This window comes from Helicoverpa zea, chromosome 17 (assembly GCF_022581195.2).
Source record: "Helicoverpa zea isolate HzStark_Cry1AcR chromosome 17, ilHelZeax1.1, whole genome shotgun sequence".
Taxonomy (NCBI): Eukaryota; Metazoa; Arthropoda; class Insecta; order Lepidoptera; family Noctuidae; genus Helicoverpa; species Helicoverpa zea.
Genome location: NC_061468.1, coordinates 8,890,115 through 8,907,271, shown reverse-complemented (window position 1 = coordinate 8,907,271; position 17,157 = coordinate 8,890,115). Strand labels below are relative to the sequence as shown.

General features: G+C 38.1%; 4 protein-coding genes across 4 annotated transcripts; 3 read left to right on the top strand and 1 right to left on the bottom strand.

Moving 5' to 3' along the window:
• Nucleotides 1-539: 539 nt before the first annotated feature.
• LOC124638178 (centromere protein X-like) lies at nucleotides 540-1,760 on the top strand. Its single transcript, XM_047175070.1, has 3 exons — nucleotides 540-726; nucleotides 952-1,146; nucleotides 1,445-1,760. Exons 1-3 carry the CDS (start codon nucleotides 643-645, stop codon nucleotides 1,460-1,462), a joined length of 297 nt encoding a protein of 98 aa, XP_047031026.1. The 5' UTR covers nucleotides 540-642; the 3' UTR covers nucleotides 1,463-1,760.
• Nucleotides 1,761-2,032: 272 nt separating this feature from the next.
• LOC124638177 (phosphorylated adapter RNA export protein) lies at nucleotides 2,033-7,254 on the bottom strand. The gene is made up of 6 exons (XM_047175069.1): nucleotides 7,068-7,254; nucleotides 6,609-6,860; nucleotides 5,976-6,330; nucleotides 5,460-5,551; nucleotides 4,747-4,933; nucleotides 2,033-4,601 (listed from the first exon to the last, which is right to left on the bottom strand). Exons 1-6 carry the CDS (start codon nucleotides 7,128-7,130, stop codon nucleotides 4,384-4,386), a joined length of 1,167 nt encoding a protein of 388 aa, XP_047031025.1. The 5' UTR covers nucleotides 7,131-7,254; the 3' UTR covers nucleotides 2,033-4,383.
• Nucleotides 7,255-7,982: 728 nt separating this feature from the next.
• On the top strand, nucleotides 7,983-12,954 carry LOC124638552 (proton-coupled amino acid transporter-like protein CG1139). Its single transcript, XM_047175556.1, has 10 exons — nucleotides 7,983-7,996; nucleotides 8,129-8,395; nucleotides 8,831-8,981; nucleotides 10,437-10,558; nucleotides 10,762-10,846; nucleotides 10,957-11,068; nucleotides 11,309-11,457; nucleotides 11,728-11,903; nucleotides 12,103-12,293; nucleotides 12,680-12,954. Exons 1-10 carry the CDS (start codon nucleotides 7,983-7,985, stop codon nucleotides 12,952-12,954), a joined length of 1,542 nt encoding a protein of 513 aa, XP_047031512.1.
• Nucleotides 12,955-13,309: 355 nt separating this feature from the next.
• LOC124638578 (probable beta-hexosaminidase fdl) lies at nucleotides 13,310-15,209 on the top strand. Its single transcript, XM_047175597.1, has 2 exons — nucleotides 13,310-13,428; nucleotides 13,523-15,209. Exons 1-2 carry the CDS (start codon nucleotides 13,310-13,312, stop codon nucleotides 15,207-15,209), a joined length of 1,806 nt encoding a protein of 601 aa, XP_047031553.1.
• The last annotated feature ends 1,948 nt before the right edge of the window (nucleotides 15,210-17,157 follow it).

Sequence of the window (17,157 nt, the reverse complement as noted above, 5' to 3'; positions counted from 1 at the left end):
AAAATTAGGAGAATCGGGCCCCTGGCCGGATCCCAGCCCTAGGACTCAAAGGAGAAAGTGCTCGCGACTCGCGACCCTGTATCGTTAGCGTGAAGAAAAGTGGGCAGGGGGCTCGAAGCCGGTGTAATGGCAGACTGTGCTGCGTCAAGCTACATTTGAGATTTTAGAAAGTATAGGGAATTCTAGTGTTTATGTTGTCAAGCAATATATCGACTCCACGTTGTGCAAAATTTGGAGGTGTATTGAGCAGACTTTTGGAGTTGATTGTTCCTGACTCTAGCAAATATGTGGGTATGTTGAAATTTTCATGTTTTCGTCTTTGAGTATCATCGCTGAAATAATTTTCGAACGAAAACCTTTAAAAGAAAGAAATAATTTTCTGAACAGATTTTATAACGTCAAATATTAGGTTGCGTTCCAAGCTTCTGTTCCGAATGTGATGCATGATTTTTGTTTTCTTTCTGACTCACACTCATTGAAACCCAATCAATAACGGAATTTGTTCAACCTTACATTATGCTAAAGTTGTAAACTGACGACACTAGAACATTACAAGGCTGGGTCAATTATTTCACATTGAGTGAAGTTGGGGTTTATTTATTTATCAATATTCAAAAAATTACAAGTGAAACTACCAAAACAATGGCTCGTAATAGCAACGAAAATGATGAAGACAATATTGACCCAGCATCCGTCACTTCCAATGTGAAGAACACTCTTAAACAGGTAATTTTATTGCGCATTTTAAATATTCAGCTTTTTCTCTTTAAATTAAATTACGATTGAAATTAGATGTGTAACGCCTTAAAGAGATCTCATCTCAGTAAACAAATCTTGAATGCTATAAATTAAGTTATAAATTGTCATCCATCTAATGTAGCTATGAGTTTAACGACATTACATTGATAAGTAAAAGTATGCGGAAATAAATCTTCCTATATTAATTTCTAGGAAGTAATCAAAGAGCTTCTGAACGGATCATTCCAAGACAATAAGACGAAGCTGGGTAATGACGCGCTGTCGCTAGTCGTGGAGGTGGCCAAGTGCCTGGTGACGGAGACGTGTCTGCGCGCCTCCAGCCACGCGCTGCGCGAGAGCTGCGACCGCGTCGATATCGAACATATTGAGAAGTGCCTGCCGCAGTTGGTAAGTGTATGACCTGCTTAGGTGCCTGTGGTTTGGTTATTGGTACCATTTTTGCAACTAAATTTTGAACTTAGAATTAATCAATCACCTTTTAATTTCAAGAAATTGTGGGTGCACAAGTCATAAATATAAACCTTTATTCTTATTTTGATTTGATTTGAAGTTTATTTAATTTTTCTGAACCGTGCTTCTCATTTAATTACTCAGTGGCAGAATAGTTGACATCTGCATAAACAGTTTGCCATAAAGAAGAATAGAACAAAGGACCTGTCTGTACAATTAATGTTTTTATTTTCAGATGCTGGACTTTCCTTAAAACAATAACACAGTTGGAACCCTGTTATTTTATGAAGATCTTGTACCTTGAAACTCATAGAGGAAATTATTTTTTAAATTGCTATGCCAAAAGCAGCTTTGCCCATTCCTACCTCCCTAAGTATTAGCTTCATGCATTTCTTATTAAAAAGACTATATTTTTATAATTTCTTCAAAATTGTTCACTAGATGTATAAATTGTATTAGGAACAAAGTTCTTATGCTAATGTTCAAATGATTTGGTTGTTATGTATGTATTGAATTGACAAAGAGCAATAAAGAGTATTTTAACCAATAAAGGGTCTTTCTGTGTGTTAACTGAACTCCTGCATTCAATGTGAATATGTTTTTAACATTAACAGTGACCACAATGTGGTTTCAATCAGGTTCTTAAAATTTTTGCAATTTTTGCCTGACTAATTATGATATCTCAATTTGGGATCTTCACACACTTTGTACAAATTCAATTAGTAACTAAGATTTATTAATTAAAACTAAGAATTAGTAAGCCTAGTAACAGTAACTAAGAACCTAGAACTCCTACAGTGTCATTCAAATGATACAAACAAAGTAATATTTTTAATCAATTTTATTATACAAATTATCTCTGAGAGTTTGTCCATCAGTAACATTCAGATAACTGTACAATTTTAACATCACAACACTTCAAAGCATCTTCATTGTATAAAAGACAGTCAATACCTTCGAGTACCACAATCGCACAGACTTATTCAATCAATCTTTTGGCGATACATACATTATTAATTGATATTTAACACAACAATCTATATAATACATAACTTGTATCAAACAGACCAACAAGAATTCCTTCATACATTTATTTCTTATTTCCTCATAACTGCCCAGATTATGTCCAAAATTGGTCAATTATCTTACTTGTGATCATACTGTAACTTATTCATACAAGTATGGTCTTACTTGTCCTAAGTAGTACTTATATTTTGTGGCAAAGGAGGCACGTCCAAAAAGTACAGCAATACAATAGCTGGGTATAAAACAAGTATTGCCACACTCCTGGGGTTTATTGCCCTAAAAAAAGTAAGCTATTTATTGTCTACCTCTATAGCTATTTATACAGCTCCATTGATGACCTATAGACAATCAGATTAGTAACAAAAATAATTTTATAGGCGGACATGAACACCATAATGCCCAGGATTTATATTTATTTATACATCCTTATATATTACCAAATGTTTACATGTTTCTCTAGATTTCAAATCTGCTATAGTTTTATACATAATAACCAATTCCTCCTCAGTTTTTGAGATCAAAGATAAATCAACTATAATAAATATTTTAGGATAAGATTCAAAAGGAATAATCAAGATAGATAGTTTTATATCTATTTAGGCGCTATTCACACAAATGCATGCATATAATTATCACATAACGATGGGTTTAGCCTCCGAAACTCAACCCCATTTGCAACACTAATGGAATAAAGTTGAAAGATTAAAATGCCCTATGAAGTTAAAGAATCAAACTAAAACAATGTCTAGATACTATGTTGAGAAATTACATACATTTTAGTTTTTGTGATTATATGTATTTTTTTAATTTTCCATAATCACTTAAGTTTTCTAGGCCAAGGATTTATACACACAATTTGCAAAAACAAGAAGTAAATCTTAAAAATTTATATTACTCTTTTCAGAAGTCAATGTTAAGTTCTTACTATTAAATAGTAGAAAACAATGTGTTACTTCACCTGTCTAAATGGGGCTAAATATTGTGAATTTGACATTCAACCAAGAATTGAAATATTAATACAACACTACATAGTGCCCTGCAAGGTAGGTATATATAATCCACACTTTTAAATCTAATTACAATATTTTTACTGTAAACACGTTATTTGAAGTGCATCCATAGAAACTAAGAAGGTGATTAGACTATCAAAATCATTCATGTTATAGTGAACAGGGCACATTATAGAATCGATTGAAATGGGTTGATACCCATAACCCATTTATAATGATACAAAAATGTACAGGAGTAGACCAAGATTAACATAAAAGCAAACATGTCCTGTAGTTGGTGGCTCTTTTGAATATATAGTTACTTAGAATTTCTATATTCATGTTTCAGTAATACTGCTCTATGGACTGGTCCTTAAATTACTTCATAACAAATAGCAAGCACTCAGTACCTATGTACCATACTCATCCTCAAGTTTTTCCGCACCAATACTCATAACAAACCCTTGAGCTATCAGAGTAAAGTATAGTACACTATTATCTTTAAAAATTGGCAGTTTTACATACTTACAGCTAATACAAAAAGTTTGTAGTAAAAAGCTGCCAAACTGTATGCATCCAGCAATCCCAACTGATGTAAAGACATTTTATATTACATTCTGAGACTAATTGGTGAATTACTAATGTGGATGTCAGTAAAATGGGGACACTGCAATATGCATCAACCTACACTTACTGTAAGGACAAAGGAACGCGCTGTAGTCATTTCGGCACGTCTTTACCAGGCAGACTACAGCTGCTTAGGACAATTCAATGTAGCAAGGACTCCTACTTTCATTAATTGTAGACAACTTATGTAAAACTAGACCAAATAGCTCTGAACATCATTCTGTTACAGCATAGCGATATAAATATTTGTTTTTATCAATTACTTACTCCCTGTGTTTACAATACAATTGCTATGTGTAGGATCCACCGAAACGTTAAAATTCATCGTTCTTACAGTACAACTGTTTTATCGCCTAAAACGACTTACATGCTATTCTCGCCCTTAGAAGTAGAACGGAGGTGTTGTTAGGCAAGGAGCACCATACAGAGCCTGGCGGGCCCTCACTAGTAAGCGCTTATTCGAGTGCAGAGACTGGGTTAGCCGGCGACGGTCGCGCGGAACATTTGTCACATTCACTAGTCACTTGCACGTCTAGAACAGGTCCATGTCTTCGTTGCAGGTGACTTCGAGGTAGTCGTCGTCGTCGTCGCTGTCGGGCTCGGCGCGCGGGTGCGCGTCGGGCGCGTCGTGCGCGTCCGTGTCGCTCGAGCAGTCGCGCGCGTCTGTCGCGGGCGACGGCGGCGGGTTGGACCCGTGCTCCGACTGCACCGTCGCCTCGCCGCGAGATATCAGCGATGGCAGCTCCGAATCTGCAAAAAAAGAAACAGATTTTTAAATGATTTGTATTAGAACCACTGGATAACTGCTTACAGCACTATATTTAACTGAGAATTTATTAAATTCCCTATTATACTATTATTATTATGCCTTAAAAGATCACAAATACCAACATACCTGTGAGGCTCTGCTTAAGCTGTTCCATGACCTTCTGGCGACTCTTGGCTCTCGCGCGTTTGATCTTGCGCTGTGTCTCCTTGCGATCCTCCGTGAAGATCTGGTTGACCATCTCCGGTGACACGTCGTCGTCTCGCTTCAGCAGGAAGAAGTAGATCCCACCTGGGGTCCGGCGTCGAGTACCGTTCTGAGAATAAGTAGGTTTTGTTAGTGCCAGACTGGTCAATATCCCGAAAATGTGGGTAACTTCTAAAAGTGTTACACACTTAGTAAAATGTACAACTCATTCACCTCCATTGCAAAATAATTCAATCAAATATTGTATTGTATGCAATAATATGGCTTAAAACATTATACTGTTGATAACTTGACACAGTTTTCAGCTGCAATTGAGTTGTTAGGTCATAAACAATTTTATCAAACCTCTTATTACCTGTTACTCTTGAAGAAATAACACATATGTTCCATACATATCATAGAGTACTAGCTTCCGCCCGCGGCTTCGCCCGTATAAAGTTCGGTTTTATCGCCTTTGCAAGAGAATTCTTCAAAAGTCTGGGAAAAAACTATCCTATGTTCTTTTTCAAGGTCAACTCTATCTCTGTACCAATTTTTATTAAAATCAGTTCAGTGGTTTAGACGTGAAAGCGTAACAGACAGACAGGCTATATTTATAATATTAGTAGGGATTATTCCACGGTTGTTTGACTTACCATGACAAGCATGCCCCCTTCAGCCTCTACCCTCTGTGTTTCTTTGTATATCTCTATAGCTTTGTTAGCACCAACCACTTGTACAATGCGAACTGAAAGTTTAATACATTGTCATTAATAAGTGTTCTATATGGAATACTAGCTTCTGCCAGCGGTTTCACCCGCATCCCGTGGGAACTACTTCCCGTACCGGGATAAAAAGTAAGCCTATAGCCTTCCTCGATAAATGGGCTATTTAACACTGAAAGAAATTTTTAAATCGGACCAGTAGTTCCTGAGATTAGCGCATTCAAACAAACAAACTTTAGCTTTATAATATTAGTACAGATATTATTAAACAATATTGAGTGCATTCAAACTTTTCGAATATACATAATGTCTAGTCTTCATTGGAATAACTAGTTTGTCTATAATAAACAAATAAATAAAATTGGAGTGTCAGTTTAGTGTCAAATAAGAAGTTTTTTTACTGATATTTAAGATTAAAACAAGAATCAACTGACAATAACTACATACCCACTAAATCCTTCTTATCTTCAGAGAGTTTCTCTGCAATATTTTCGGCAATAGCTTCTGTAGTATCATCAGCTTTCACTACCAGGTCTCCGAGGATCCGAGGCTTCAGCTTGTCATCTCTCTGGTGACTATTGACTCTCTTACCCAACCTTAACTTTACATTAGAGCGGTCTGCATTCTTCCTTTTGTTGGATACCCGTTCACTGTCATCATAATCATCATTTGAGGTGAAAACTTTCTTAGATATATAGTTATCATCTAATCTATACTTAATAGTATAATCATAAGACTCAACGCCATATCTGCTCTTCTTTGATACATCACAACTGACCATGTCCTCTGTTAGTAAGTCCTCCTGAAATATAACAATAATTTCCATTTAATTTCTAGAAAATGTTCAATAGGTTTCAAGGTAGGTAGGTAACATGAAAAACTAAATAACTGAAAATGATGTATCTTATTAAAAGAGGCTTCATTTCCATTACACATAAAAATCCATCTTGCATTATGTTATTTGCATATATTTGTGTAGGTATTTGCAAATTTGTTTTTTCAGTTGTCTTATCAATTAATGGCCTTCTCTATTTTCTATCTTCATTATATTAAGAGGAAAGTCACCCTGAAGTAGATTACCTGTAAAGCCTTGCACCAAATGTTGTACTTGTCCTTCTTGTCGGGCTGCGGCACCGGTCGGCGCGGGCGCAGCTTGGTGCGCTTGGCGCGCCGCCGCGGCTCGTCGTCCGACTCCGAGCCCGATGAATCCTGCGCTGACGCCTCGTCGCTCTGCTCGTCCTGTATCTGCATGTGCACCAGCGACGGCGGGTTGAACGCCTCCGGCCGCGCCAGGGGAATGTACGTGCCCTCTTCTACATCCGAATCTTCCAACTGCAACGCAATAGAATCACTCACTAACGTGTACGCCCTAAAACGTCATTCGATATTTTCTCGAAATCTGCTTTACAGATCCATTTTCATGACTACAGGTCCTTGAACAAACTTAAGGTAAAAGATATCGTAGCAATCGCAAGACATCGTAGGAAAAATGCTATGTAATTACATCGAAAAATTATCAAAGTAAAAGTTCATTCTAACCTCCCCGTCTTCCCGTTCGAGGGAGACTTCAACATCCAGCTCGCCTTCAGTCGTTGACATCATAATCAAGACTTACAATTAAAGATGTGAAATAAAAGATCATGAAAGGATTAAATTGTAATACAGCAATTCCTCCCAATATCAATGTCCATTGGCTGCTGTCATTTTCAATAATAGACAAGATAGAGCGGTCTGGCTGCACTAGCTGTCAACAATAGCTTATTTGTGAAGTAAGTTTTGTTTAAAAGTTTAATTACTTTGTTCTTTAGCTCACCTCATTTTTACAGTAATGTAATTCAAAAGTTATTTTTATAAACGGAACATTATCTATATAGTATATGAAAGTTATTTTACATCAATGTAATTCGATATTTTATGCACATCAAAAAAAATCCACGAGATTAAAACAATAATGTTATATTTTATCCCAAGCTCCCTTTGACTACGCTTGCAGATGCATTCTTTGGCGACAGCGCGCGCAAATTAAAAATATTATAAATATCTCGAGAATAATCGATCGATACCTTACCGATTAGTTTCTAAATGGATTCATTAGGACGGGGTGGTTTTATAAAATAGTATTTGATTTGTATGGCTGTGTTGATGGGCCCCTATACTAAATATTCTCAGTTCTAAGAAAAATTGAATGGACCAAAAACATATCGGTTCCAAGTCGATCCCTTTTTTGTCGCCAAATGTTACAAGTTCGTTGACACAGCAAATTTTTCATGATAGTGTCATAAAGACTGAAGAGTCAAGTAAATAAATGTCAGGAACTTCAATGATCACTGCTCACGTGCTCACTATTTACTATTATTGTAATTCGTTTTTCTAATAAAGTATTTACAATTATTTTTTAAATCCTCGCCAGACTTGGTTGTTTTGAATACCCTTTTATTGTATTCTGGATAAATCATGAGAAAGTCATCGTGAGTACGACCGTGGAATTTTCATTGTCTAGTCGCCATTCATTTCCGCTCCGCGGTTTAAGTTTCCATGGTGCGATTTCTGCATTAGGTATGGTGTTTAGATACCTACACATGGATGCCTATACTTTTCAGACTCGCACAGGATACATCAAGTCGTAGATTGCCCGGTCAAGAGGCTCGTAGATTATCTGGGCAAGAAGCTCGTAGATTATCTGGGCAAGAAGCCCGTAGACTATCTGGGCAAGAAGCCCGTAGACTATCCGGGCAAGAGTCTCGTCGATTATCCGGTGATGAACCTTTGTCAACGATAGACTTCAGAAGAACTCGATTACCTTCAATGAGACCTGATATAGACGACTATGATCCTCGAGACCATAGGAAACCTGTCCATAAAATAAAGTACGTAGATTTAAAGAAGGGATTAAACTTCTTACTTGGTCAATGGTATTTCACGGGGTGTTCTAAGGTAAGGCAGCTAGCTGAGGATAGATGAAATACCGCTCCATAGATTTTAGGTTTCTATGGATCCGACAGTTAATGTATAAGGCCACCCAAGAAACTCCGAAAAACTGGACATCCAAGTAGCTCTCAAGTAGTCGCTTGGATTTTGGCCAAACGGATTGCGCTTTGTATAGTCTGCAACAACGAATTCATAGTATACCTTCTACCTAGACGAGATGATTAGATGAACCAGAAGATTTACTCGTATGATTCTTGAAGTTGAAACTTTGCGATGGGGCACACGTTTGCCTTTTGTTAGGGACCTTATGTCAATGTCCTATAGTCCTACAGTACCTACCTCCTTATAATGATTATAGTTATGAATTTTTGCAGGGTTTGGATGGCTTACTCCAATTTATTTCGAGCAACGACTGGTGTAGGCATGCTGGCGATGCCGTTTATTATAAGTACCACTGGGATATTATTAGGACCCATCTTGTGTTTACTGACTGGAATACTGATGATTCACGCACATTCTTTGCTAGTATGTTATGTTTCAAGTAAGCATTACAATCTTGTATGATTTGAAACTGGGGCACGATTCTCCTAATTTTACTTAAGCGACTTACGATTCACATTCGACTGCGATCCAATCACGACTCGATTACGATTGAAGCGTATGACATTCCGCTATTTTTTCTTTGAAATAAACTTTTTTACTGAATGACAGAAAAGGACACGATCTCCCGAGAAGAGTTTGGCAGTCCCTAAACAGACTCCGAACGCAGGTCGGCCGAAGCAAGACAATCGGTCTATTTGGGGTTTCACGGGCGGGGCGGACCTTGGGTGCGAGTGCGGGGCTGCTATGCAGACCATGTCCCACCTCATCGCATGTCCACTGTGCCCTGAAACTTGCTCGCGGCAGGACCTCATGAGCGCATCCGGCTGTGCTCTCGCTGTGGCGGATATTGGGCTGACAAAGTGTAGTCTCACTATAAGACATGTCATCGACACGAAAGAAGAAGAAGTAATGAATCATCTTGTCTACAAATGATTTACGATTGTAATATGATTGTAGAGCCAACTACCGTATAGACCAAAATAACCAAAATAGCAGACCAATCGCAAACCAATCGAATATCGTTGGAATACGATTGGTCTTATATTAGTAGCAGAATGCCCGATATGGTTAAAACTGCTATTGCGATCATATTGCGATTCGATTTCTATTCAATTTTGACATTATTAACTTAGGAGAATCGGGCCCCTGGTCATTGGATTGGTTTGAGAATCTACACGGCCGCTATTTATTGATAGAGATCAATTGCTTTGGTCTTAGTGACATACGTAGGATAGAGTTAATGTAGAACAATGTCAGGTTTCGGCCCACCCAATCAACTTTTAAAACTAAATTTTCACGGAAACAAAGTTCTTTACTACAACAATTTAAATATAAAATACTAACTTCTTATAAAATATTTAATTGTTATCTAGAACTTTTCCAAAAAAAAATCATTTTAATAAGTAATTATTTTGTTTATCGAGTTCAGGTTTTTCGTTTTAATAATTTGGAATAATTTGGTTTTGAGAAGTTCAATGCAAAAGTGGAAAACATAGAAAAGCTTCTGACATTAAACTACACAAAAAACTGTAAGAATTTTCACTGTCCATGAAATATTTTTATTGAGCCTAAGTTACTATGGACGTCTGACATTGTTCTTTACGTATGTATTAAGAGTTTCTATGTAGATTAGGGGCTGAAGATAAGAGCCCGTAGCCGCCAGACCGTTGTGAACTTGTGCAAAATTAAGGTGCATCCACCCTACAGCCCCCTACAGCGTATAATAAATATGACAGTTGACGACCTTTACCTACACTCTCGACAAACATTTCTCAATCGATTCAGCTGTTTTACCGCGAAAGCGTAACAAATTCTCTGTCTCATTCATTGTTACCTACCTACCTACCCATATTTAATGTGTTAAGAATGGTTTTTTAGCTAGACACTCTATATGAGGTGGCCCGGCAGCTGAAGATGCCGTATATATCGTATCGGTATGCGTTCCGTCTAGCCCTGCTGCATGGGCCGCCTATATTTCATGGCATAGCAAACTACGGCCCGTGAGTATTTCCTTACCTACTAATATAAAAACAAAAAGTAAAATTAGCTCGGTCTGTAGGTATGCCAAAAAAGTACTTACACACATTTAAAGTCATTTACACACATGAACCTAAGAGAGAATACAGGATATTTTATATCATTATTTTTTAACAATATGTTAATTGAAGAATCGAATATTTACATCACATGTAATTTCTTTCAGGATCATCATAGCAACGTGTTTGTTTGTTAGCCAGCTCGGGATATGCAGTGTGATCGTTATTTTTACAACCGACTGTCTGCGAGATGTTAGTTTTTCATGCCATTTACCGTTTTTTTTAATATTTTACCCTATTTCTTTCTTATATTTTAATTTCATAGTACCTATAGCGCCATACTTACTTGTAAAAACTTTCAGCTCATGGATTGGCAAGCCAGTCAGACGGCGCTCATTTCTCTAATCTTTCCATATTTTGTAATGGAATTCTTTATGAGAAATTTCACTATCGTCAGTTACGTGGCCGTGATAGGTAAGGATAATATTTTAGAAGAAATATAAACACACGACAAGTTGTCTAAGATTCATAAAAGAAACAAAAACGTAGTAAAAACGTTTTCAAAACGACAAATGTTTTGGTTACTCACTCACGGTTAGGCAAAAAACGGGCCTAATCCACGTGGCTCAAGTCTGTAGAAACGAGTAGGTAAGTATACCTGGATACTTAGGTATATTATTTTACGGGAGGAATACAAATGTTTGTTATTTTCAGGTACCATACTTAATCTCTTGGGGATTGCGTTGGTTTTCGAGCACCTTATTGAAGAGGCACAAGGAGAAACGATACGATTCTCTGCGATGTTAAATTATGTACTATTTAGTTTTGGTGTTATGCAGTTTAATTTGTGTGCTATTGGCGTGGTAAGATAATTATGATCACTCACCATTTCATTTTCTATGCCAAATAAATCTAAGCCACAGGTACAACTGAAGAGTGTGTTTAAGTAATCTTAAGCATTACTGGACCGATCTAAAAAACATTTCAGTGTTAGACCGCCACTTTGTCGAGAAAGGCTTTTTATCCGTTTTTTGTGGTTTTCTATCCGGGTGCGTGAAGCTGTCCCCTCAGAATACGGGTGAAACTGCGAAGAAGAGGTTAAACTGGAAACATTTGACGACTTTTAATTTCAGGTCATGGCGGTTGATAAGCATCTAGAGAACCCAAGAGTCATGCGAGCTAGATTCGGCGTCATCAACGTCGGTATTATGATCCCAACTATTATCACATTGATATTTGGAACGGTGGGCTACTGGGGTTTTGGAACTATGGAAGAAAATATACTAAGATGTTTGCCGTTTCAAGAACGGTTAGTATGAAAAATCTATCAAATTTTTACCTATATCGCCTCGGAACATCTCAGTAACTAAGTGGATTTTGCCACTCGTTTAAGTCCAAAAAAGCAGAAAAGCAGCTAGTTTGAACGCACTTTTACAGTAGGAATATTTCAGGACTCAGTTCAGGATTCTTAACGTGGGCATATAAAACTTGTACGGCTTAACTTACAGAACATCTTTGGCCACGGTCTGCATTTACATGCTGGCAATGATATTGACATACCCTCTGCAGTCTGCCCCTGCTATCCACGCGATCCTTGAAGTTGTCAAGTACTACGAAAAACCAGGGTGGCCACAGCCATCCGAAGACACACTGTTTGCTATAGAAAATATCAGCAAGCCTATATTCGTCGTCTTATCATGTTAGTGAATATACATTTTATACTTACTTTTTTTGCAACGGGTACCTTATTATAAGATATCCATTTATTTGCATAAATAGGCAGATTGTATAACTATAGCTGCTGCTCCACGCGGTCCTTGTAACTCCTTCCCTACCATGATAAAATACGCTCAGTATTTGTATATTTATCATCATATGCCTATCCCAACCATGATGGGGGTCAGTGTTTTACATGGAGCGAATGCCTATCTGACTTCCAATTTAACGTGCTTTCCGATACTAGGAGGAACCGCGCCAAGTGTTGCCTAACCGTATGATGGACCCGTCCGACAGTTGACGAGCTCTTAGGCTCCACGAAGGTTCAATCACTCCTAAGCATACTTACCTACTTACTTTTTATTTCAGTTCTAATTTGCTACATTGTGCCGTTCCAAGCACCATTCCTCGCTTTCGTTGGTAATCTGTGTGCGTCGATGTTGGCCCTGGTATTCCCGGCCGTGATGGACCTCTGCCTTAGGTACCCACACTATTACGGGAAACATAATCTCCACCTCTTCAAAGACATGGCCATGATTTTCGTGGGCATAGCATCAATATTGTTTGGATGTATTTTTACCACTGAGCTCATCAACATACGACTTAAGACAAAATATTCACCAAACAGCTACGGATTCTTTTGATTAGTATCGTTATTTAGAAATAAAGATTTATTATTTACTTTTCTTCCGTTATTTTATTTCTCGTTTATTGACATATATTTATAGATACCAGTGGTTAAAGTCCCAGAGACGGAAACCTTGCAAAACGCGCGCCGTTTCAAGCAGTACCGCCTTTTCTGGATCAGTTCGTAAAAGTAGGTTGGATAAGAAAGTTCTTATTTGACCCCGCTTAGAAGTTACTATGGAAGTTCGTTTTTTCTGCGAACAATATTTACATTGCCAACTGCCAACGTTAAGAATGTCAACCAGACAGTCAAAAGGAGGGAATGAGGCAATAGTTGAATAATTTTGGAGAGTATGTACATGTACTTGTTTCATGGATTATTTCATAGAAACTCTTAAATTAAGAAGTCAAATTCTATCAAATAATATACTCTTGCTCTTATGTATCTTAGCTCTTAAAATCAACTTTTGCCAAACAACCCTATCTTTTAGGTAAGCCACTTCGATAATGTTATTGTTCAATCCTCACAGCGTGTGTTTATTTAGAGATTTTGAGAGATACGAAATAATTTATTTGTTCATACAGAAACACATTACCGCTATGGAACTGGGAGTGCATAAACGAAAAATGTTTGCCAGTCAAAACAGCGCACGTGTCGAAGCTACAGTCCCTGGAAACGTGCAACATGCTCTGCTCATCGATGCAGATTTGGCCTCAGCCGACCGGCTCAGTTAGCTTGTCCACCACTGCAGTGCCGGTGCGATCAGACATGTTCCAGCTGGAGATGGTCCAGGCTCCGTCTAGAATAGTACATGAACATATTCAAGATGCGTTTGGTTTGCTACGTGATGATTTACGGCGACTAGAGCATGGCGCACGAGGTTTCGAAGAGTGGCGAAGTGTATCAGTGCGCATTGTCGTCAATAGTAGTGATGATCCACGAATGCAAATCAATACTGACGAAAGTTATAGTCTGTCGCTTCGACCCCTGGAAGGCACCGGTGTCGCACTTATGGCCGATATTGCCTCACCTACATTCTGTGGCGCTAGGCACGCGATGGAAACACTCTTACAACTAGTGTGGCTGGATCCTTATTTGGGATCCCTTTTAATATTAGAGGCAGCTAGGATAGATGATGCACCCAGGTTTAGTTATCGAGGTTTACTTGTGGATACAGCGCGCAATTTCTTCCCTATTACGGAACTAATGATGAATATAGATGCGATGGCCGCTTCCAAATTGAATACGTTTCATTGGCATATCAGCGATTCACAAGCATTTCCACTCCATACGAACAGCATTCCAGAATTGGCAAACTATGGTGCACACACTCCTGGTGACGTGTATACTCCTGACGACGTTCGAACAGTCGTGCGCAGAGCACGGTTACGAGGAATCCGAGTGTTGTTAGAAATAGACGCGCCCGCTCACGTCGGCCATGCTTGGAGTTGGGGACCTGCTGCAGGCCTCGGAGACCTGGTATTCTGTCTTGACGCAGAGCATTGGAGTCAATATTGCAACGAGCCACCCTGTGGACAGTTAAATCCACAAAACAATCGTGTGTACGACGTATTCGAACGGCTTTTTATCGAGACCGTTCAATTGACTGGATGCGAAGACATGATTCATCTTGGTGGTAGCGAAATATCCGAGCGATGTTGGGAAGAACAATTTCGTCAGGCCAACAATGACACCATGGATCTCTGGCTACACTTTACGCGGACAATTTTGAAGCGTCTCGAACAAAGGACCGGACAATTACCAAACCTAACAATTTTTTGGATGTCTCGTCTCAGTGAACGGTTTAAAGGTGAATTAAGGGAATACATTCAGCACATAGGACTTCAAGTTCGAAATTCTGCATGGACTCAAACTTATGTCAGTGGCATTCGGACGATTTTGTCTCATGAGAATGCTTGGGACTTAAACACTGGACATGGATCGTGGTATGAAGAGAATAGCGGTGCACCTTATAATTCGTGGCAACGAGTGTACGAACATCGTCCTTGGGTCAAACACACCACTGCTATCGTGGAAGGTGGGGAGGCTACGGTGTGGTCGTCAGTGCTGAGTGAGGGGGGCTTGGTACAGCGCGCGTGGCCGCGGGCGGCGGCGCTGGCGGAGCGCCTGTGGACCGACCGGCCGGAGGGGGCGACGCGCCCCGTGCATCAGCGTCTCGATGTCCACCGATCTCGATTGGTCGCACGTGGAATCCAAGCTTCCCCTATATGGTCAATGTGGTGCACACAAAATACATATTCCTGTAGCTAACTTCTATACAATATTTTTTCATAATACACGATACTTACCTACTAATCAAAAGTGACAAAATGTAGGAATACCTGCTTTGGAACTTAAACTTATGGAATTAAGGATTGTAGCGCTCTTAACGGAATTCATGAAAATATTAAATGACTAATCAGAATTTATGTATGCCTAGCTACCTTTCATAAGAACATGTGGGCCAGAGCATCACAGAGATCAACAGTAAAAACGGAAGCAAAAGCAAGTAGTTAAATATTTTGAATGGCCATGCAATTTTGGTAACTATGATCTGAAAAAGTGAAGCGTCGGTACACTTACACTCTTGGACTGGTATTGACACAAAACCTATTTATATTGATATTGATTTTTTTACAGTATATCCATAATTATTATACGTATTAAATATTGTATTTGTTATTTTAGTTTTTTGTAGCAAATGAATTCTTAGGGGTAATCACCTTTTCATTAAATATCAAAAAACATCGATCATATCGATAAAAGCACCCAATGGCTCAGCACAACCCTAACAATTGGGAAACGGAAAATGCTTACCAAAACGATAATTTCCGTTTCCGACAACGTTCTGAAACTCAACATGGCAACCAGAGACGTACAAGTAGATTATAGTGTTAATATTATAAGAAACAAAAAGTTTTTGTTAAAGTATTTAGTTACCTTTAAACAAAAAATCCTTTTGAATAATTCATGAGTTTAATTATAAAAGGTTTTAAAAAAACACAATATTTGAAAAAAAAGGCTGAACCCTGTTTCCGAACATATCACGTTCGGATACGTTTCCCAAAAGATGTGGAAACTACGCTACGTGTGGAAAGCATGCATTTATCACAGGGTGGCAGGCAGTTAATTCTTCATTTAATGCTCTTAAAACTTATCTGCTATATAGTGATTCGATTACTACTTTGGTTACAGATGATTTTTTTTAGGATATCATGAATTTATTATTTGAAGAGGATTTGAGGCTTCGAAACTAACGATATAATTCGTTTCCGTTGAAAGTACAAAAGTAGTCACAAATAATTTAATTTAATAATATTCAATTATTTAAGCCAACTTTAGTGCATTTATTTATCTTTCAACTTATCATTTATATTTTTAAATATTAGAAAAAAAAAAATAAAAAAAAAAAACATTTAAAAATATAAAAAATAGATGGCCACCGATATCGGGCACAGGGTCCAAGGTACCGGTGGTTAGGGTCCCAGAGACAGAAACCTCCTCACAATACGCGCCGTATCAAGGAGTACTGCCTTCTGAATCAATCCCTTGATCCAGCCGCCCAACGAGAGCCTCCTGAGGTGTTGGTCGAGGCTCTTGCCAATATTATTATGATGATGATATTCTGTGCCCCTACTATGGATTCATGGGTCCCCTATACTTAGTTACTTTTACTATTATTTAGAACGCTCCAACAACATTATTTCATTTTGGGGTTCAGTTTAGCTTACGTCCTACCTACGGCATATTCAATAATTTAAAAAATCTGCCGTTTCTACATACAGAAGTTGTTGTCACTCGTTTAGAGTTTCTTTTTCAGCGTGTTCACTCCCTTACAAAATCAAAAGAATAATGAAAAGCTTGAAATGTTGAAACCAAAGTTGACTCTTATGGAAAATTATAATACAAACGCAGTAAATTCGCCATAAATAAGCAAAAATTAACTAAAGTTTATACTTATTTTAATTTTGTTACTGTGCTTTAAGAGTAGTCTTTGTTTATCATAAAATAATTATGTTTAAGAATGTTATAACATCATAAAATGTTCCCCGCAATCAACTGGAAATATCCAAACGAAATATTGCACAGCACACAAAACTAGGAAACGGAACTGCGTTTCACGTGCTGATGGTTCTATTTGTGTATACAGACCCTTATTTTATTAATTATTAAAAATGTAATGCATCTGTTTACACTGAAGATTTTTTTGGTATTTTTT